The sequence below is a fragment of the Chaetodon trifascialis genome, chromosome 22 (assembly GCF_039877785.1).
Source record: "Chaetodon trifascialis isolate fChaTrf1 chromosome 22, fChaTrf1.hap1, whole genome shotgun sequence".
Classification (NCBI taxonomy): domain Eukaryota; kingdom Metazoa; phylum Chordata; class Actinopteri; order Chaetodontiformes; family Chaetodontidae; genus Chaetodon; species Chaetodon trifascialis.
In genome coordinates, this window is record NC_092077.1 from 19,069,743 (window position 1) to 19,092,624 (window position 22,882).

The 22,882-nt window shown below is 44.9% G+C and overlaps 1 protein-coding gene across 4 annotated transcripts in view; it reads left to right on the plus strand.

The window, feature by feature from the left end:
* The window catches only part of usp6nl (USP6 N-terminal like), a 60,184-nt gene that overhangs the window by 34,114 nt on the left and 3,188 nt on the right, over positions 1-22,882 (plus strand). For all 4 annotated transcript variants that reach the window (XM_070992286.1, XM_070992285.1, XM_070992283.1 and 1 more), the window contains 12 exons: positions 3,758-3,831; positions 7,260-7,339; positions 8,398-8,437; positions 8,879-8,959; positions 12,831-12,938; positions 17,232-17,341; positions 17,746-17,794; positions 17,938-18,058; positions 18,747-18,841; positions 19,191-19,256; positions 19,740-19,839; positions 20,016-20,168. In XM_070992286.1, the coding sequence (XP_070848387.1) occupies positions 3,758-3,831; positions 7,260-7,339; positions 8,398-8,437; positions 8,879-8,959; positions 12,831-12,938; positions 17,232-17,341; positions 17,746-17,794; positions 17,938-18,058; positions 18,747-18,841; positions 19,191-19,256; positions 19,740-19,839; positions 20,016-20,168 (1,077 nt within the window). The remainder of the gene's footprint in view (positions 1-3,757; positions 3,832-7,259; positions 7,340-8,397; positions 8,438-8,878; positions 8,960-12,830; positions 12,939-17,231; positions 17,342-17,745; positions 17,795-17,937; positions 18,059-18,746; positions 18,842-19,190; positions 19,257-19,739; positions 19,840-20,015; positions 20,169-22,882) is intronic.

Genomic DNA, 22,882 nt, shown 5'->3' on the forward strand with positions numbered 1-22,882 from the left:
TCTGCGCCTCACTTCCTGAATTGTTGACGTGTCGTGATGGTTTCTGATGAGGTGTCACACACCAACACTTCTGACTCCTTTTGACCTCAGCGCTGACAGTAAATTCCCACGTGCCCTGAATGCAGTGCGAGGAGCAGGAGGAGTGAAGGGCAGAGATGGGGACGGGCCGGGGTCCAGCTGGTCCGGTAGGTGACCAGCGGGGACATTTTAATCATGGGGGGGGGGTCTTTTAAAGGAGTAATCCTGAGTTCCTGCTTAACTGTTAGATGTTGTGATATTTCTGCTTTGGTCGAGTCTCTGCGTGTCGTGAGTCCTCTTTGTGAGCACAGCCTGTCGCACGGGGGTCTTCTGCTAAACTCCCCGGACCTGCTACGAGTCCGACGAGGACTCCTCACCACAAATAAAAACACCCCCCCAATCTCCGTCATGGATGCCAGTGTGATCTTTGAAGCGTGAAAAGGGTCTGATTGCATTTAGTTTAAGTCAGGACGCTGAGGAATACTAATATGGCCGTGAGGGGGCCTTGAGGGGGCCGTGAGGGGCTGGACGTCAGAGCGAAGAAAAGACCGAATCCCATTTCCCCTCACTATGGGAACCACAGGGCCCCCCGGGTGGGACTCCCAGCAGAAAGACTTTACTGTATTTATTTATTTGCCCCCGACAGTTTGCCTTGTTGTTTGCCCCCCCCCCCCCCCCCCCCACGGCAGCCCACGGCGACATGCCTTTCACCGACACACACCATCCTGTCATAAAAACGCCAGCCGGCTTAATAAGGAGCGTGTTTGTTGGGAGCCTTTTGGAATTCCAGCGAAGCCCGGAGACCCGGAGAGGAAGCCGGAGAATGAGAGGAGCCAAATACTTCCTGTGAGGAGCTGAAAAACTGTCAGGGAGAAAGGAGTTTCACAACAGCGGGGAGGCCAAAGATCTCGACTTTTACACTGTTCAGAGTCGAAGGCGTCTTCGGCTGAGAAGCATCAGCTGTTTTCTTTAGACGTGTTTTCTGTTAGAAAGTCATTTTACACGATGAAATACAAGATTTTCTCATGCAAAAACTTCAAAATAAGTCCCAGGTCGTGGGGAGCCATGCCAAAAGAAGAGCCCACAGCTGTGCTAAAGGTCCGCGAGGCTGCACGAGCTGAACGCTAATGTGTGCTAGCTAACGTGCTCATATTAGCATCAATGGGAGGCTGATGTTCAGCATACGTTCATCATGACTCTTGGTGCTCCACAGATGTAGAGGAGGAGCGTTTCTCTGCGAAGCATTCAATGAACTTCAGCCATTTTCAGACTGAATTAGACGTCATCCCTGCTGAGCATCAGCATCTTATTGTTGCTAGAATGAGCATGTTAGCTAGCAGACATTAGCGTTTAGCTCGTAGCACAGCTGTGCCAAAGTGCAGCCTCGCCGGCCTTTAGCACAGCTGTGGGCTCTTGTTTTCAATCATATAACCACAGTTTTCAGCTGGCATGGTTCCCTCAAAAGGATAATTGTGGTTTATTACGACCTGGGACTTATTTTTGGAGTTTTTGCGGTGGTGATAGTAATATTGTTCTCACCAAAGTAATCCCTGAGGTCTGGGAAAACAGCAGCGAAGCTTCAGTGAAGTCTGACATGGAGAGAAACACGAGCTGGAAACAAACACGTTATTATGTATTTACTGTTGTAGAAGACTGAACATGCAGAGAGGCTCCGTGAACTTCCTGTGTTCCTTCATGCAGGCGAGCAGGACTGAAACAAAAGTCTAATTCCATCAATAAGAATTAAGATACGATCGACAGAGTTAAATCATCTAACATGACAGTCCCATCAGCATCCCCTGAAGACGGGTATTGTTTGTTTAATATGATGCTTTCACTGGCACGTCTCGTCTCAGCTCGTAGGTATGATTCATCGCCCGCCTCCATTACTACGTGCCGCACACTACATTCAACATAAACACAACACGACCCCACTTAAGGGAGTGTGTGCCAGCTTTGTTAGCACACATCCGATGTTTGGAGCCTCTGCTGGTCGGCCGAATCAGGAAGTGTGTAATGAACGCTGAGTTGTGGGGAATGCTGATTTACAATCCTGAGGTGCACAGGGAGGTGAGAGGTGTGTGTTCACTGTGAGTGTGTGTTAGCGGTGTGTGTAGCAGCAGCATACTCGCACAGTGTGGTGCGCTGGCTCAGCAAACAGAAAGCTTTCTGTGCCGCCGCTCAGCTGTCAGTTAAAGCAGCTTCATATGGACACAAACACAGAAACGCACATTATTCTGCCCGGCTGAGGTCAGGCTGACGCGCCGGCCGTCCTGCGCCGAAGCGTCCCGCCGGCTCTCTCTGACCGGTCTGAAGAGTGTGTGTTCAGACGAGTGTGTGTTCAGACGAGTGTGTGTTCAGACGAGTGTGTGCTCTCCACGCCGGCTCTTGGCTCTGACACACTGAGTAACACAAAGCCGGTCTGTGTTGACAGGATAATCTCATGTGTGAGTAACAGCCCCTTTAACGCTTCAGAACACTTACAGGAAGTCCTTTAACGGAGCTTTTTGGATGATTTTTACCAAACTTCAGCTCCATTAAATGATGTCGAACTCGTTTAGCGGCGCCTGTGTTGATGTTTCTCTGTTTGCACTGCTGTTATTTATGTTGATGTTCGCTCAATTCATCACATCTGTGCAAAAATCTTGTGCAGTATTACAGATTTTTACTGCTGATTTTTATCTTTTGTTGTTGTTTTTGTTCTTTTCTGTGTCTCTTTTATTATTTGCTGTCTGTAACAACTTAATTTCCCCAGGGTGGGATTTAAAAAGTGTTTCTTTTCTTATCTGAAATCTTAAACATTTAGGTTAAGAGCTGCAGCATCTTCCCATGTTCTTACTTTTAAAGTCAAGCTAGCGCAGCCTGTGATGAAGCCGTTGAGGATTTATTTGTTTTGCGGTCATGCTAACGTTAGCTACAGGGGCGGTAATGTCAAAATGTCTGTCAAAATACTTTAGTCTGAGGGGAAATAAGTCTTCTCATGTAGCGCCACCAACTGTTCAAAATCTGAACTTGTTCAACGTTGAATTTACAATCTGAAAGTAATGACTGATCAGGAGGACTGAGCAAGACTGCAGATAAGCGCTAACACAGCATGCTAACAAGCTAAGCGGTAGGATGTTAGCATAACTTTGTTATTCACTGTTTCCTGCAGAATAAAAATGCTTTACTTCCTGGTTGAAGTTTGTTGTATCTTGTGCGTTCATTTCAAACTTTAAACTAAAAGTTTGGCGAGTAAATATAGTGAACAAGGTAGCAGCTAACATGCTAAATGCTACATGCTTAAACTTAGCATAGCTAAGTTAGCATGCTAAGGTGAACATGCTAATAGTGTGTTTATTTCTACTTGTAGTCATGTGTCTTTATTTGCTGTGTTAATACTTTAGCTTGTACTTTAGCATAAATTGCTCCTTAGCCTCATTTGTCGTCTGTCAGCCTGGAACATTTTTCCTATTTTGAAAGAGTTTAGTTTCCTGTTTGAAATGAATAACACTGATGGTTGACACCCGAAAACACCTTCAGCACGATGTGCAGCTCACCTGTAATTTACCAGAAAAACAACAAGCTGATGTTTTTGCTGTTGAATCTCTGAACGCCGCCGTGTTGACATCTTTGTGTAAAAGCCTGAAAACATCACCACAAACACAGAGAGCGTGTTCACCGTTTGCTGCAGCTCGCTGCGACACAGCTGTCACAGTTTGCCCTGAAACTCATTCATCTCTTCTCTCTCTGCTTCCAGCGTCTGATACCGAGCAGGATGCGGCGGTGAAACTCGACCAGGAGCGGGCGGAGATCGTCGCCAAATATGACAAGGTACGGTCAGAAGTCCAGCAGCGAGCCTCCGCTGTCCTGAAACGGTTTTGGGTGAAGCTGCGACTGAACAACAATAGTTTTCTCTCGTGGTCACCCACAGCCAAATTCCAGCCGCTCCCTCATGCTGAGACTCCACTAACTTCATAACGCTGCGGTGGACGCCTCCTGTAAATCACTGCTTCATTGCCCGTGAAGCGCAGTAATAACAGCGAGCTGCAGGCACAATCTGCCGCTCTGTGTTTTAAACGTTTTTGCAAAGCGAGCAAGGCTGTGATTACCGCGCAAGAGCTGCAGTGTCCTCGGCCAAAGCTCGTTAAGCGCCGGTGGAAATTAACATGTAAATGAAGCATTGCGCCTTTAAACGCCACCTCGATGCTTCACGGCGTGCGTGTTCAGTGGACGAGCTGCAGGACTGTGGTTTGAAGAGGACAGGAAGGAGTCTGTTTGTGCACAGTGATACACTCCACTGTGTGTGTGTGTGTGTGTGTGTGTGTGTGTGTGTGTGTATGTATGTGTGTGTGCGTGCGTGCGTGTGCGTGCAGCATGCATGTGGATGTTTCCTGAGTGACGCCCGGCGGTATCAGCCAGACCAGCCCACCACGCTCAGCTTGTAAATTAGTCTTTTTAATTTAGTCCAGCAGGCTGCATAATCAAGCTGCCTCATTAGGAGTGAAGACACCATGGAGAGAGATGATGGAGGAGAGAGTGTGTGTGTGTGTGTGTGTGTGTGTGTGTGTGTGTGTGTGTGTGTGTGTGTGTGTGTGTGTGTGTGTGTGTGTGTGTGTGTGTGTGTTGTACAATCAGAGCTAAATCAGTGTCGCTGTAGGGATGGGAGGAGTTTAATGGAGTCGGTTATCACGCGCCGTCGCTCTGTCGTCAGAACAGACATCCGATTTGAAATTTAGTTCTTTGCTAAATTATGCTAATTAGTTTCCTAAGGCCTGCTAGCAGCGCGGCTCCGAGGGCGACAAAGACTGAATAATCTGAACTTAATTTTTGCGCCATCAGCATCACCAGCTGGACAAATACCTGCAGAACAAATGACATTCCCACCAGCCTCAGCTGCACTTTGCGTTTTGTGCTAATTAGCGAACGTTAGCTTGCTAGCACACTAACTGTTTCCTGCTAAACGTCAGCATGTTAGCATCGTCACTGTGCGCGCGCTGCTAACACGGCTGTTTTCTCGCTTTACCTCCAAATATCTGTGATTTTGCTGCGAACACTTCATCTTTGTGATCAATAAAGTTCTAAGAATTAAAAAAATCCGTCATCATAAATGTATTTTGCCCTCATATTACAGGCTAACCTGAAACATTCACCCTTTGAAGAAGTGGTATCATACATTTTTAATGATTTAATAATGATTTTTAATTTCAATGACCAATGGCACTTGATTTTTTTATTATTCAGCCTCGATGTTATAAATTTAAATATACTGAATCATGAATATCAGGCGAGGAAACTCATCTAAATACTGAAGCTTCTCAGATGTTCTGCATTTAATATCAGAAATGAAATGAAAATGATTCACCTGAGTAGACGTTTAACCTCCGAGGAGCGATCGCAGAGCTTCGTATTAAAGGCAGAAGAAAGGTGGAGACTTTAAAATGACTTTAAAATGAGGTCACAGGTCAAAAAGACCGTTGTCTTTTCTATATAAACTCTTATATAAATCATCTGTTAACATATTTTCCAGTGACTCCAGATCAGTTTCTTTGCTTTTGTTATCTGAGATTCTTATTATCGTTTGACATTTTCATGTTTGTTCAACGAGCAGCTCATAATTTGATTAATAGAATAAATGAAAGCTGGCGGAGCTCTTAATCGGCAGTTGTTGAGCACCGTGAGGCATAAATTACTTTCTAAATGAAGTAGGACTTGTTGTAAAACTCTGTGTGCAAATAAAAATAATAAGACCCAGTTTGCTTTTAAAGGGTCAGTTCACCCAAAAGCATTCAAAGTGTGAGGCGGGGGCGCAGGGGGAGGCGTCTAAACATCCCGCATTGGACTAAAGGGATTCTGCATGTCAGCATTGTAGTTTGGTGGCTAATTTTACCGAAATGATCTGTAGTTAAACCTCCCAAGGCTGACCTTCATCTTAAATAAACGTCCTTACAAATCATAGAAAAAGACGCTCTTTGTCAGTGCACAACTTGCCTGAGAATCGTCACATTTTTAAGTTTTCTTCATATCGAAGTGATCCGCCGGCAGGTGTTTGCCCTGCAAACAGGAAGTGCTAACAGCTAATTCGGCAAACTTTTTGCCAAAATGTAAACAAATATAGGCTTGATATTAGCCACGTTAAACTTCCTGTGTCCGTCCTCCAAAGCATTGTGGGAACATGAGGTGAGATGTGGAACTTTTTGTCCTCTGCTGTGGAAACGACCCTTTTCCTCACACACTCCGGTTGTTTGATATTCTCTCCCTGCTCTCCTGCATAATTCTCCCTCACACTCTCATTGTGGCTTTTTTGTTGCATTAGTGCATGATGGTGAATTAACTAGAACTGGTTTTTCGGAGGCCTGGAGTCAGACGGTGACGCAGGTGGGCGTCTGGCTGTTCATTTCACACCTGTTAATCGCTGCTCTCTCACACACACACACACAGTTTCTCTGCGTCTCGTAAACACACACTCACGCCAACACACTTTCCCAAGGGCGCCGGAGTCGTGGCTCGTAATCTAGCAGCCAATCAAAACATGATTCTCTGGCACTGAGGAACGTGGGTGGCATGTAATTTGGAGCTCAGCGTTCAGTTTATTTCATTTGATAAGCAGCATCAGACGAGCTGCAGGGCTGCAGCTAATGATGATGCACGGCGTCGTGTCTTCTGCTGATTATTTTTCAGATTAACTGGATCATCGTTGTGTCTATAAAATGTCAGAAAATGTTCAAAAATGTACAAAAAATGTTTTTTTTTAATACTTAATTTCTATGAAATATGTTCTTTCACCAAATATTTGCATATTGCACCAGTGTTTCAAACAATGTTCCCACTTATTGAAACTGAAGTCCATTTAACATTTAATCAATTTAATTTTCCATCTAAAATAATAAAAATTGAACATTTTAATTCCGCTCTTCAGTCTTCAGTCATCTGACATGATTTAGCTTTTTATTAGCTCTTTTTTTCAAAATTTAACTCCATTCAATCACAGAAATCTGTTCATGGAGATTCACAGAAATGTTGAGTTTGAGAGTCAAACCATAATAAAGGCTGACTGTTATGTTCATCTCTTACTGAGTAGCATCACTTGGTCACATGAGAGGCCTTCATGGACTCTGAAAACCAGCTGAAACCGACCAAAACGAGAGACGTGAGGACAGTGAGAAGCTGCTGTCGGTCTTTATATGCTGCAGTTTGTATCTGAAACAGGTTTCAGTCCTCAGTGTCGTTCATGCTGTTTCCATCTGTCTCGCTGATTCCAGGGTAAGGAGGCCACCGTGGAGCCCTGGGAGGACACCAACTTCCACCTGTACAAATCAGTCGACCGCTTCGGCTTCGTTCAGTAAGGACTCGTCTGTAATTACTCCTGATAACTAAATGAATGACCTCCAGAGCCCAGTTTGAACAGCAGCACCGCACCGAGAAAATGAGAGGCCGCGAAGACGAGTGTCAGCGAGGGAAGAGCGTGTCTGCGGCCTCGAGCCTCTTCGACAGCCCCGAGCTGCAGCGTTATATATAGGCTGGCACACGGAGGCAGGAAGCCGCCCGGTTAGCCACAATCACAGGGCATCAGTGTGAGGATGCGGTGGAGGATCCAGACCATAGGCAGCGTGAGATGGAGGATGATGGGAGGGAAAAAAAAAACATCTGGGTTATGAGATTGTTTAAGACGGGGACAGACGTAGCCTGAGGTGGAGGTCAGCGACTGGGCAGACTGGAGCAGACAGGCTTCAGGCTGGAGCTGAACAAAGGGGGTCTGTGGTCTCATGTGGTCCTGTAGAGACCTGGTTTACAGGACTTCATTGGTCATTTTCATTACCGTACTTTGTGGGATGGATGCGTTCACTGACACTTGAGTTCATGGGTCTCTCATTCCTTCATAACCTTTATTTCCTGGAAAGAAATACTTAGTTTTTCTGCTAATTAAAGAGAAAAAAAAAACATTAATTCAGCTGCCGCAAATGAGAAAATGTAGCTTTTTCTTGTAGTGAGACATGTTGATCAATCAAAGATGGATCAATATCTTGATATCTTAGAGGCCACATTCTTGAACGAGGGAAGAAACGTGCTTGAAGCTCGTTAAAGGCGGCCGGCCTTCAGTGTTTCTGGTGGATTTCGGTGCAGATGAAACCAGAAAAAGCACAGATAAAGGGCAGAAACTGAGGAACATCTAATCTGTCACTTCCTGTTTGTGCGACCGCTGACATGTTTGACGTTCCCGTCGGGGAGGCTGACCCGGATATCGCCCGGCGGTTCCATCAGGGTTGACTAAACTGTGGCTCTCTCACTGAATGTGGACAAAAATAAACCAGAGGTGAAGAGATCAGAGCTGGACCGTTGGTCTCTTCGTCCGTCTGTCTGTCTCTCATTCGTTCCTTTTCTTTCTTCTTCTCTCCTCAGTAAGACGGAGCTTCCATCCTCAGACTCGCTGGAGGAGAAGGTGAGCTCGAACTCTGGACTCTTTGCCTTCTGACTGAAAACAGGTTGTAGCACATCAAATGTTGCATTCGTGTGCCATGGGAAATGGGAGCTTTCAGACTTGACTTTACTTTGGGAAAAGATCCTGAATGAGACATTATGAAATAATAATTAAAATCTGATTTATGGTCCCAAAGCAGCACAAAGTGTCTGAATTTGTGCTCTCACGCGACAAACGTGCTTTTCTTCGCTGTGAAACATGAGTTCAGCCTCAAATGAGGAGAAGCTGATCGACATCTGCAGACGGCTGAAAGTGGAGCAGCTCGCCGGCTTCAAAGGCCTTTGAACGCGGCGTGCGATCGCTGGCGAGCCGCTCTGACAGATTCCCATCGGACGCCAACGCTCAAACAGAGAAACTGAAGAGGGAGGAAGTCGCTCACGTGTCGCTTGTCGTTTTTTCCAGCAAAAACACACGGAGGTGGAGAGGACCACCAAGTGGCTGAAGATGCTGAAGAGCTGGGACAAATACAAGAACAGCGACAAGGTGAGCTTCTGTTTCCTCCATCTTTACGCTTTGACACAACATACTGAGGCTCAACGGTCAGCCCAACACTGAATACTCTGCAGACTGTTGTTAAAGCTATGTTTGGATGTTTTTGGCCACTAGGGGGCAGCGGAACGGCAAAATCAAATGGCTCTGGTGACACATGTTGAGCCGAGGCTGCAACCGTTTCCATTATTGATTAATCTGCTCATTGTTTTCTCGATTAATGATAGAAAAATGTGAAAATATTGTCAGATTTTACCAAAAACAAAGTCTTCAAATGTTCGATCAACAGTCCAGAATCCAAAAACAGTCAGTTTTCTGTCATGAAGGCATCAAACTCTCACATTTATGAACCTGGAGCCAAAAAATGTTTAATATTTCTGCTTAAAAAAATGACTGAAACAATTATTTAGAATCAAAACAGATTCCACATTCAGCATCTAAATGCCAAACATACAGTTCACGTTTTTACGTTGACATATTGAACACAACGCTGATGAGCCAGAAGACCAAAACAAAGAGCTGAACGAGGCTGAAAGGCTCCAAAAAACCTTTGTTTGGTGATCAATCAGACCTCCAGACACTAAACACATCCAAAACAGTCCAAAACAATCACTTCACACGTAATCAAAGCTACAGGATCACATTTCAAAATGTCTTATTTCAATTCTTCCACTAAGTTATTTGCAGCTTTTATAAATTAGACAAAACCACCCAGTGAAAATCAATAAGTGATCGGATCAATCGCGCAGCGCTGACAGTCTTAGAGTTCATATCAGAGTCTGTGTGTCCTCTGCTGCAGTCGTCTACGTCAGACGTAGAGTCTCTCTCCTCCACCTCCCAGATGCACCATCAGCGTGGGGCAGGTATCAGTTATGGCCGCCCCCATCAGGGTCCAGGCTGTGTGGCGTCGCCTGGAGCGCTTCACCACGTCCTTCATTTGTATGTCTGGTTTCTGCAGGGATTTGGTGTGTGTGTGTGTGTGTGTGTGTGTGTGTGTGTGTGTGTGTGTGTGTGTGTGTGTGTGTGTGTGTGTGTGTGTGTGTGTGTGTGTGTGTGTGTGTGTGTGTGTGCTTTGAAATGTGAAATCCACTCATGGCTGGCACTGAGAGCACAGAGACTCATTCTTTGGCATCGCCTCCTCTTTGTTTTCAAAGAAATGTTCACAGCCAAGGACGCTGAGGAGCGCTTAGACCTTCCCTCCGTCACATCGCTCCATCTCCTCCTCCACCTTCTTTCTTCTTTAAGGCTTCAGGGATGTTTCTTTTCCTCTTTGTCAGAGGAAACGGGTCGGTCGCACTCGATCTGTCTCTCCTTTTGTTTGCTGGCTGCTGAGAACATTTAGCCCGCAGTAGGACAAGAACAAGAGCTGAGCAGACCAAAAGCTGCCTTTTGTTTTCCCTCCTCGCACCGCACATGACGAATTCAGCTGGAGGTTGTGGTGTTTAGCACAACAGTGATAATAAAGCTGCGTAATGCATCTGAAACCTTGACACGGTCAGACCTGCAGCCGGTCTGTGAAAAGCGCTAACAGCATGCCAAGTTACCCTAACCTGCTCGCTAATGGTTAGCAGCTGCAGGGATTTAGCTGTTTTAATGTCAACGTGCAGATGTTTCACCAATCTGTCGCTGCATCCTGCACTTAGCCCCGCCCATGATGACTGTGATTGGCTTGTATTTATTTCTTTAAGCCTTATCAGAGTGATTAGGGTGCAGCCACGCTGCAGCACAGTGGCTGTGCAAGACTAATCGCGGCTAGGCTAGTGAATAAAGAGCTTTACCTGAAGTTAGCTTCCACGCTAGCAAAGTTCACTCACCTGTGGGCTCGACAGGCCCCTCCCTCCTGGACCTCCACCAGACTCTGAGCTTTAACAACAAGAATTTGTATTTATTTATTTACTTACTTACAGACTTTAGGTCAAGCTTAGCTTTGCTTTAAAAACGCTGAGCTGTGTTTCTGTACGCTGTAAACACACAGAGCAGAACTGCACATTCACAGGAATGGAAATGTTGACACACGTGTTCGAGTGCACGCACACACACACACACACACACACACACACACACACACACTCACACTGAAAGGATGATTAGTCTAACAGATGCTCTCATTGACTCGCTCATCAGAGCTTAATTACAAGGCTGTTGCACTAGAAACTAGTGAGTCCCACGTGTGGCGGTGGAGGTTGATGGAGTGTAGGCTTTAGATACCACACACACACACACACACACACACACACACACACACACACACACACGCAAATGTCATTAATTCTGAGATGACACACACACAACTCTCTGCCTTTCAATAGAGAAACGCCACGGCGACCACACACACATCCATCATGAGCATCACACGCTCTGCTCTCAGCTCGGCGAGACGTCTTCATTTGTCCCACCAACCGTCCAAAACCTGAGGAAGACAGGTCAAACCAGCTTCGTTTGTGGATTTAATGCAGCTGTTTAATGAACTGTTGAACATCAAGGAAGCGGCTCGAGCTTCAGCCCGTGAGGACGCAGGTCGTAAATCAAGTTAATTCAAGTTGGGGTTTTTTTTATGTTACAGACAGTTGTTAGCTAATGTTAGCTAAGCTGCTGTAGCTAACCTGCAAATGTGCATAAGCTCTTCTTCTGGTGTTTTTGGCGGTTACCGCACAGAGGTGGGTGCATTAACACACCAACACACGTTGGAGGTAGTTTTGCTGTCGTCTGTAGTTTCATCAGTTTTCTCCTGAGGTTCATCCTTCTTTTTGAACTCCAGCAGCTTCTTTCAGCCACAGGAGGTTTTGAGGACAGAACCCTCAGATCAGGACTGTCCTTTTCATTCGCATCCTCCGTCAGTCACCCCAACACCCCCCGTTTACAGTCCAACACCTCCCGTATCTGCTGTGTAACCGTTCCGGCCGGTCGGGTTTTAATGGCTGCCGACGCAGAATTGGCCGCTGCGATTGGCTTTGCTGCTCCAGCAGTTTGAGTTTCAGGCCTTAATCTTCCTCAGCTGCAGTCGGGCTGATGCTCCGTCTCTTTGTGGACGCTGAATTACTTTGGACTGTTCTGCATGCGAGGCAGTCTCTCTGCTGGCGCTCGTCCAGCCAGATGGCCGCGGTTCACCTTCCAGAGCCCTTTGCTTTAGCTCGAGGAGAGCGGCGAGTACATTCACGCCGACGCCGTTTGTATCTCTGACAGGACGAGAGCGGCTCGGTCGACGGTTCCTCTATTCGCAGTCACTCCTGGCAGCTGCCACAGGTTCCGACTGCGGCCTGCAGCGACGACCTTTGAACTCATCAGACTTCACTTCTTCACAGGACGATCATGTCTTTTTGCTCACTGTGACCTCAGAGCGCTCCGTAGTTTGGTTTGAAGAGGATCTTCACAACTTATTGATGTTAGTTCATATCGATAATTTGCAACCAGGATCAGTGGAGACACATTCAGTGGATCACGAGTCAAAGGCAGAGACGGTCAACGATGCTCAATTAGCTTTTTATGAGTCTGCAGGTAAAACACCTGGAAACTGATTTAATATGAAAGTCAAGTTGTCTCATACGTTCATGAAATCAGTTCATTTCTTACAATAGCAAACCAAACATGATGTAAACAAACGACGGTTTAGATAGAAAGTAGTTGCAGTATGAATCATGTAAACAAGTGTTAATAAGTGATGAAGCTGTATTTATGTGTACATCTTTAATGATTGATGATGTGTGAATTGTTGATTGAGCCTCTGAAGCAGCTTCACGGGACGCTCGCGCTCCGCAGGGCTTGTTTTCAGGGTCGGAGCGGGCTCACCTGTCGCAGGTGTGATGTTCGTCTGCTCCTCTCTGAGGCCTCCTCTAACAGTGACCTCCTGTTGTGTGTTTGCTTCCAGCTGAACAGGAGGATCTATAAGGGAATCCCGCTGCAGCTCCGGGGGGAGGTGTGGTGTCTGCTGCTCGACATTCCCAAAATAAAGGAGGAGAAGAAAGACTTCTATGAGGTACGACGTCGCAGCTCACGCCCCTCTCGCCAGCCGCCGCCTCGGCCTGATTTGACTTCTCTGAGTTACTGCAGGAAAGTTTCTGCAGCGTGAAGTCCTTTTCTGTTCCCTCAAACTTTGGATCTCATTAGAGGTTCAGCTCTCAGATCAATACGTCGCTGCATGGAGGTATGAGTGGAGGGTGCAGCAAACAGTGGAAATATGAGCCACGAAAGACGTTTTCTGGCCTATAAGAATCCGTTTCATCCACTCTGAGGGCCAAATTCGACTTTTTCTTTTTAAACTTTTCACCCGAAATTCATACGAAACATCAGTGTATAGTTCAACATTTTGAAAATTTGGATGAAAATGGACAAATTCAGAAAGTCTCCCACTCGCTTCAGAAGGTTTTTACTACATGAAACAAGCAGAAATGTCACGTTTCCGTTGTGTTTTTTGGGTTTAGTTCAGTTTCAGCTCTGCAGGCTGAGCTGAACAGACGTTCACACACTAACGATGCAGTAACTCAAAGTTGGTAAAAATCAGTTTCTGTAGTTTATTTGTTCTCTCAGTCGATGGTTTTCATGCTATTTGTTCGTAGAAATGTTTTGTTGCGTGAGAGATTTCTGTTTTATTTCCGCTCAAACGCTGACGGAAACATCAGTGTATAGTTCAACATTTTGAAAATTTGGATGAAAACGGACAAATTCAGAAAGTCTCCCGCTCGCTTCAGAAGGTTTTTACTACATGAAACAAGCTGAAATGTCACGTTTCCATCGTGGTTTTACTTTTTTTTTTCCACCATTCGAGCTTCGACCGCCGCTCTTCGTCTCACGCTGCGCTCTCTTCTTCTGCAGTTGGCGCCCCCTGCTGCTCATGTCGATGAACAAACTCCTAATAATCACATCAGAATCAGAATTACTTTATTGATCCCGAGGGGAAATTGTTTTCGTTACAGGTGCTCCTTACAAGAATAAAATTAGAAAAGAAAACACACACACACACACACACACACACACACACACACACACACACACAGCGCCACCTGCATAAGTTTCTTTTAAAAAATTAAATATATATACTGAGAACTGTAAGTATACACATAGACAAAAGCAAAAATAGATGATAAAAAGAGTTTTCACAGTAGGACAGAGCACATACAGAAAGAAAGATGTGCTTTGTTTTGAACAATAGCAACATGATTGTTCCTCTCAGTCAATGGTTTTCATGGTATTTGGTCATAAAAACGTTTTGCTGCATGTGAGATTTTTATTATATTTCCGCTCAAACGCTGATGGAAACATCAGTGTATAGTTCAACATTTTGAAAATTTGGATGAAAACGGACAAATTCAGAAAGTCTCCCGCTCGCTTCAGAAGGTTTTTACTACATGAAACAAGCTGAAATGTCACGTTTCCATCGTAGTTTTACTTTTTTTTTCTCCGTTCGAGCTTCGAGCGCCGCCCTTCGGCTCACGCTGCGCTCTCTTCTTCTGCAGTTGGCGCCCCCTGCTGCTCACGTCGATGAACAAACTCCTAATAATCACATAACAGCAGAGAAGGGAAACAAGCTTTCATACGTTTGGAGACTTTTTCAACTTTTCACCCCAAACTAACATCATACAAACATACAGCAGCGTGTAAAGTTCAGGAGAAGGCGAGCAGCAGAGAAATCCTCAAACTTTCTCAAACTACAAACTCTTTGTGAAACCTAAAACTTCATCTAAACTGTTGCTGAATTACACTTCAGGTAGAAAACTTGCTGTGAAGTTTTGGTTTAGTTCAGTTTCAGCTCTGCAGGCTGAGCTGAACAGTCGTTCACACACTAACGATGCAGTAACTCAAAGTTGGTAAAAATCAGTTTCTGTAGTTTATTTGTTCCTCTCAGTCGATGGTTTTCATGGTATTTGGTCATAAAAACATTTTGCTGCGTGAGAGATTTCTGTTATATTTCCGCTCAAACGCTGACGGAAACATCAGTGTATAGTTCAACATTTTGAAAATTTGGATGAAAACGGACAAATTCAGAAAGTCTCCCGCTCGCTTCAGAAGGTTTTTACTACATGAAACAAGCTGAAATGTCACGTTTCCATCGTGGTTTTACTTCTTTTTTTTTTTTTCCACCATTCGAGCTTCGACCGCCGCTCTTCGTCTCACGCTGCGCTCTCTTCTTCTGCAGTTGGCGCCCCCTGCTGCTCATGTCGATGAACAAACTCCTAATAATCACATCAGAATCAGAATTACTTTATTGATCCCGAGGGGAAATTGTTTTCGTTACAGGTGCTCCTTACAAGAATAAAATTAGAAAAGAAAACACACACACACACGCACACACACAGCGCCACCTGCATAAGTTTCTTTTAAAAAATTAAATATATATACTGAGAACTGTAAGTATACACATAGACAAAAGCAAAAATAGATGATAAAAAGAGTTTTCACAGTAGGACAGAGCACATACAGAAAGAAAGATGTGCTTTGTTTTGAACAATAGCAACATGATTGTTCCTCTCAGTCAATGGTTTTCATGGTATTTGGTCATAAAAACGTTTTGCTGCATGTGAGATTTTTGTTGTATTTCCGCTCAAACGCTGACGGAAACATCAGTGTATAGTTCAACATTTTGAAAATTTGGATGAAAATGGACAAATTCAGAAAGTCTCCCGCTCGCTTCAGAAGGTTTTTACTACATGAAACAAGCTGAAATGTCACGTTTCCATCGTAGTTTTACTTTTTTTTTCTCCGTTCGAGCTTCGAGCGCCGCCCTTCGGCTCACGCTGCGCTCTCTTCTTCTGCAGTTGGCGCCCCCTGCTGCTCACGTCGATGAACAAACTCCTAATAATCACATAACAGCAGAGGAGGGAAACAAGCTTTCATACGTTTGGAGACTTTTTCAACTTTTCACCCCAAACTAACATCATACAAACATACAGCAGCGTGTAAAGTTCAGGAGAAGGCGAGCAGCAGAGAAATCCTCAAACTTTCTCAAACTACAAACTCTTTGTGAAACCTAAAACTTCATCTAAACTGTTGCTGAATTACACTTCAGGTAGAAAACTTGCTGTGAAGTTTTGGTTTAGTTCAGTTTCAGCTCTGCAGGCTGAGCTGAACAGACGTTCACACACTAACGATGCAGTAACTCAAAGTTGGTAAAAATCAGTTTCTGTAGTTTATTTGTTCCTCTCAGTCGATGGTTTTCATGGTATTTGGTCATAAAAACGTTTTGCTGCGTGAGAGATTTCTGTTATATTTCCACTCAAACGCTGACGGAAACATCAGTGTATAGTTCAACATTTTGAAAATTTGGATGAAAACGGACAAATTCAGAAAGTCTCCCGCTCGCTTCAGAAGGTTTTTACTACATGAAACAAGCTGAAATGTCACGTTTCCATCGTGGTTTTACTTCTTTTTTTTTTTCCACCATTCGAGCTTCGACCGCCGCTCTTCGTCTCACGCTGCGCTCTCTTCTTCTGCAGTTGGCGCCCCCTGCTGCTCATGTCGATGAACAAACTCCTAATAATCACATCAGAATCAGAATTACTTTATTGATCCCGAGGGGAAATTGTTTTCGTTACAGGTGCTCCTTACAAGAATAAAATTAGAAAAGAAAACACACACACACACACACACACGCACACACACAGCACCACCTGCATAAGTTTCTTTTAAAAAATTAAATATATATACTGAGAACTGTAAGTATACACATAGACAAAAGCAAAAATAGATGATAAAAAGAGTTTTCACAGTAGGACAGAGCACATACAGAAAGAAAGATGTGCTTTGTTTTGAACAATAGCAACATGATTGTTCCTCTCAGCCGATGGTTTTCATGGTATTTGGTCATAAAAACGTTTTGCTGCATGTGAGATTTTTGTTGTATTTCCGCTCAAACGCTGACGGAAACATCAGTGTATAGTTCAACATTTTGAAAATTTGGATGAAAACGGACAAATTCAGAAAGTCTCCCGCTCGCTTCAGGAGGTTTTTACTACATGAAACAAGCTGAAATGTCACGTTTCCATCGTAGTTTTACTTTTTTTTTCTCCGTTCGAGCTTCGAGCGCCGCCCTTCAGCTCACGCTGCGCTCTCTTCTTCTGCAGTTGGCGCCCCCTGCTGCTCACGTCGATGAACAAACTCCTAATAATCACATAACAGCAGAGGAGGGAAACAAGCTTTCATTGGTTTGGAGACTCAGCTTTAGACTCGTTTTTGTTGGATGGATCATGGCGCAGGACTTTTCTGACACTTTAAATGTGGACTTGTCTCCTCTGTCCCTGATGTCTCCTCTTACTCTTTCTGCGTTTGTCTGCAGAAGCTAAAGGCCAGAGCCAGAGGACTCTCCCCCGACATCCGGCAGATCGACCTGGATGTGAACCGGACCTACAGGGACCACATCATGTTCATGCACCGCTACGACGTCAAGTGCGTACTTCCAGGATCCAGCGCCGCCCTGTGCTGTCCTGTAGAAAGAACTGCTCGTTAAGAGGAAACTGATGTGGAAGTGAGAGGACTCAGGTCCCTTTTCTGAGTTTGGACTTCTGCTTTGTTACGTCGATTTGACAAAGTCTGATGACTTTTAAAGCCAAAGGGACTCACGCTACAGGAAGTCCACCTGTTTTAACGCCAGCATAAGATGCTTTTTCACTCTGCTGCTCTGAAATGTTCTGAATTTTCTGTCTTTAGTTACTGTACAAACACTGACACCAGCAGCTTCCACGTGGACGCCTGAGCTGTTAGAATACAGATCTGAGTGATGCTCCTGGCTCCACTCTCGGGGTTATTTTCAGGGTTTTGTGGTAACTGTGGTTTTGTGTTTGTGTTCGCAGGCAGCAGGCGCTCTTCCACGTCCTCACAGCCTACTCCATGTACAACACGGTGAGTCATTCACACTGCAGAGAGCTGTGGACGTTACTGTCTTTGAAGGACACGTCTGTCCATGTGCCGCCCTATGCAGATCTTCAGTAGCTGTTACTTTAGGTGATCAACTCCTCATCATCAGCCTGACTGTGTGTTTGCAGGAGGTGGGTTACTGCCAGGGCATGAGTCAGATCACAGCGCTGCTGCTCATCTACATGAATGAAGAGGACGCCTTCTGGGCTCTGGTCAAACTGCTGTCCGGGCACAAGCACGCCATGCACGGTAACAACAAAAAAAAGACTTTTTATCTCTAAAGGAGGCGGAGAGACATCAATAGTTTTCATAAAGCCGAAGATAATCCTTTATTAATCCACAGCAGGGAAACATGCAGCGTTACAGCAGCGAAGGGGATCAATGAGAAAGTGATATCATAAAGCAGACAGTTGTTGAATTCACATTACTGCACAGTTTAGTACACAGTGCTGAAAAGCTGTTTTTAGTAAGCTTTTAAAACACAAAATACATCAACAAAAAAACACTGAAAACATGGCACAAGCAAAACCCGACAGAGCTGCGTCCAGTGAACACCGGCGGTGCGTTTAAGACACCAGAGAAGATCTGTCGGCGCAGCCTTCGACACGAGACGGTCACACTGAAACCCTGTGAGACCTGTGCCTCAGGACCTTCGCTGGTCTCATCAAGCACATGATGTAATGATCAATGACAAGGCGTCAGTGAGGAGGACAAATTAGCAATGACCTCGTACGTCTTCAGCGTCTGACACTGAAACCTCCATAAGATCAGTGCACTCAGGAATGAGCCTTACAGACCATAAGAGATTAACACCAGGTGGCTCCAGACGCTCAACTGGAGGATATGAACATTGTTATCATTAACACAGCATGTACTAATGTATTAAGATGTGAGTCAGACCAGTCCACCTGACCGTCCCCTCTGTCCTCGCTCGTAGGGTTTTTTGTCCCCGGCTTCCCGAAGCTGATGCGCTTCCAGGAGCACCACGACCGCATCCTGAAGAAGACGATGCCCAAACTGAAACAGCACCTGGTGAGACACGCAACGCTGCTGCAGCAGTTAATAATGCAACACGTGCTGAATAATGCAGCCGCTGCTCATAATACCACAAATAAGACATCTACCCAGATCCTGCTATCACATCAAAACACTTCCTGTACTTTCAGCAGCATTACTTAATACACCAGGGAGTAATAACTTCGTCAACAATGTGACGTCACAGAAGACAAACAAGCCTCACATTTTCACTCTTTTTATCATCAGCACCACAGCTGCTGCTGCTTTTGTCCCTTACCTGTTGCCATAGTCTTACATGGCACACGTCCACCTTCCACTGAGAGCACTGAAAAGACTTTCTGTTGGTTTGTTTGTGCTGCTGCAGGACAGCCAGGAGGTGTTCACCAGCCTCTACACCATGAAGTGGTTCTTCCAGTGCTTCCTGGACAGAGTGAGTACAGAACACAGAGCTGCTGCACCAGTTTGTTTTCTTAAGCCGATGGGAACATTTCTCTGAGCTTCCCACAGGCTGACATATTTAATGCTCAGTGTCAAGTGCTTCCTCCCTCATGTGTCCTCACTCTGGAGTCCTGTTCTCTGGTCAGTTATTTGGACAGAAGCGTTCTGTCCAGCTGCAATCAGCAAGAAAACAACTGCACCGAAGGACATGTGATAACTGACACTTTTAAAACAGAAGTCTGTGTTTTTATTGTCATAAATTTCCATGAAAAGACCCAAATTAACAATGAACTGACGGCTACTAACAGCAAATCCACAACAAATGTACTCTGTCCTCCCGTTCGCTTTGGAAAAACAACAGTTAGCACAGTCTGTGTTCAGCCAGTCGAATCCGAAAGCAGAGCATCAGTCTACAAGAAGCCTACAGGGAACCCAGCGAGATGATCTCCTGACCCTCTGTTCTATTCGTGTCCAGACCCCCTTCACCCTCACCCTCAGGATCTGGGACATCTACATCTTGGAGGGTGAAAGATTGCTGCCCGCCATGTCCTACACTACCCTCAAACTGCACAAGAGTAAGACCGTTAACTCCACACAGTAACACCAGCAGCATCCACCTCCTGAACACTGAAGAGCTCTGATGTATGTGTGTGTGTGTGTGTGTGTGTGTGTGTGTGTGTGTGTGTGTGTGTGTGTGTGTGTGTGTGTGTGTGTGTGTGTGTGTGTGTGTGTGTGTGTGTGTGACTTACAGAGCACCTGATGAAGTTGTCCATGGAGGAACTGGTGGAGTTTCTGCAGGAGACTTTGTCCAAAAACTTCTTCTTCGAGGACGACTTTGTGATCGAGCAGCTCCAGGCGTCCATGGCGGAGCTCAGGAGGGCGAAGCTGGATCTGCCCGCACCAGGTACTGCAACACAAAACCAGCCGGGACACGAAAAGGGACAGTTTTCACTGTTTTTGGTCCAGAGGTGACGAGGCTGCAACACAGATACAGCTATGAGCTACTAACAAATCTGACCTAAAGCACGAGGCGAGTTAAAGAACACGCAGAGCAGAGAGGAAGCTCTACCACAGTCACACAAGTACGAGTCATTATTAGCTTTTCAGTACCCCTAATTACTTTGAATAATACACCATCAATTTCTCTATCACTGTAAACTGAATCTTTTGGGGTTTTGACAACTGTTCAGACAAAAAAAAGCTATTGACAGTCATCTCCACTGACTTAATGAAGCTGTGATTTTAACTAATTAATGAGGTTTTAGAAGTGATTAGTCTGTTAATCGAGAAAAGAAGTAATCCTGAAATTTTGGAGAAAGCACCGGTTGTTAATGAAGCTGTGAGTGAAGCAGGCGGCCCTGCAGACGTCATGGCGGTCCCGCAGCACGCCGTGTCTCCCTGCTGTCCTTTAGCTCGTAGCTGTTTAGCAGTATGTCTTTCTAATCTTGCTCTGTCTCCTCATTAATCTGCCTTCTCTCCTTCTCCTCTCAAACGATGTTAGCCAGCAACAACAAAAGTGTGGCCGTGAGTGGGGGCCACATTCCCTCCTACAACAGTAACCGGTGGGCTATCCTGACTGGTCTTCCCCCTCCATGTCTCTGTCCATCTGTCCCTCAGTCCGTCCGTCCTGTCTGTCTCCCGCCTGTCCAGCAGCACTGCGGTTTTTCCTTCACAAACTAGTCCTGCAGCAGTTTTTGCCCCCCACATGATATTTTTGGGTTAAGTTCAGAGGCATTGCTTCAGTGGAGTCCTGCAGTGGCTGGCTCTCCTCTTCTATCTTTGTTTTACCTTTTATTCCCATGTTTGGATTCCAGAGTGGTTGCAGTTGTAAAATTTCACCTCTGCCCATTAAGGTCCTCCAGCTGACATAATGTGCCCTCTGGTGGGGAACTAATGGCACTGCAGGATACTGTTTCAACAGGGAACAAACACGTTGTTTAGTTTTGCTGTTTGCTGGCTAGTGTTTTGTTAGCTGTCTATCACAGTTTTAATTGACAGCTGATCTGTAGATTGACTAATCCTGCAGCTTATTATGAAAAATGGTTACTCTCCTCAATTCACCTGACTTTCTCAGATTCAGCTTGCAGCTCATACACTTAAAAAAATGCACTTAAATTTGTGAGGACAAACTACTGTGTCAGAAATATAATTAGAATTTTACTGAATGGATCTACACGTGTCCTCACCGATGTTTTTAGGTTTATCTCTGTCGCTTTCCTGCTGTATTTAGTCAGTTTGTCCCCACTTTTTTTGGAAGTATTTCTGAATTTAAAAGTGTAGCTGAAGAAGGAAGGCACCAGAACTTTCCTTTCTTTCTTCCAGAGCCCACACAACTATAACAGTAGCTGTCTGTTCGTTTCCCTGCCCGCTGACAAGATAATGAGCCACTTTCCCAACACTGCAGGCTTTTGTTTCACGTCTACTCTAACAACCATCTGCGACCACGTTTGCTTGTGTGCAGGGGGTTATGCTTTAATCTGCATTTTTCTATCTGCGCTGGCTGAGCTGTGAGAAATGACAGTGGTTTTATGGTTTTGTAGTTCTGAACTTCACTAGGTCTAGTTGGAGCTAGCCATCGCACAGTACATTTGACTCTGTGCAAACGCCAGCTGGATGAGTCTCTGGTCTGGACTGTTTCTCTCCTGTCTTTACTGAGCAGTTCATCAAATAAGGAATCAGTTTTTGCAGGGTTCATGACAGAAGAACTGAATCCAGACCCTGAGTTTAGCCTGATATGGCACTGAGCTGCTGCACACTGTCTAAAGCTTGAAACTAAAACACTGTATTATGAGCACACAGACTGTTTTGGGGGAAGACTCCTGTCAAACCAGCCTTTTCTCATGTTTTACACCGATGGCGGCTTGTTCAACTCACTACCCCCTGAAGACTTTTGTAGAAAAGGAAGAATTACATCTGTAATATTATGACCCTTAAAATCCAACAACACATCACTGCGGTTTTATCCTCCTCAGACCTCAGAAAGGCGTTTACAGCCTCAGTTATACTATCACGGTGTAAAAGCAGCTCCTTGAGGCAAGGTCTTTGTTTTACAGACTGCACCCCCCGGTGGTGTGAAACGCTCCCTCACTACACTGAAATCACTTCCTCGTTCCAGCTGTGTCAAATATAAACAGTACTAATGACTGCCAATATGGCGGCCTTGGACAGCTTAGTGATGAACTAAAGGAAGATGGAGGACAAAATAAAATGTGTCTGCTTCAGCAATGTTCACCTAAACCAGCCAGAACACATGCGTACACGCCTGTGTGAACGGATCACCCAGAATATGATTTGAAATCATTTGTGCAAAGTTTAAAATAGATTTAAAATGAAGGCAATTAGATTATTATTTTCGACTACACTACAGGAAAGTCTTCTTTAAATCAGTAAGTTCAATAAATACTGTGGGAAAAGTAGAAACACCCCACACTATTTGCTTCAGTTAGAAATGATCAGAATTTCTTGTCCTGCTGCAGTCTTTAAACCTACATGTCATTGAAAATTGCAATAATTCTGCCTTTTTAGTTATTACATTATGAAAAAACATTAAGCAGCATCTTAAACACATTCAACATGTAATGCATTTTAAGTTCCGATGGTCGTAAGGCTAATCTTCCT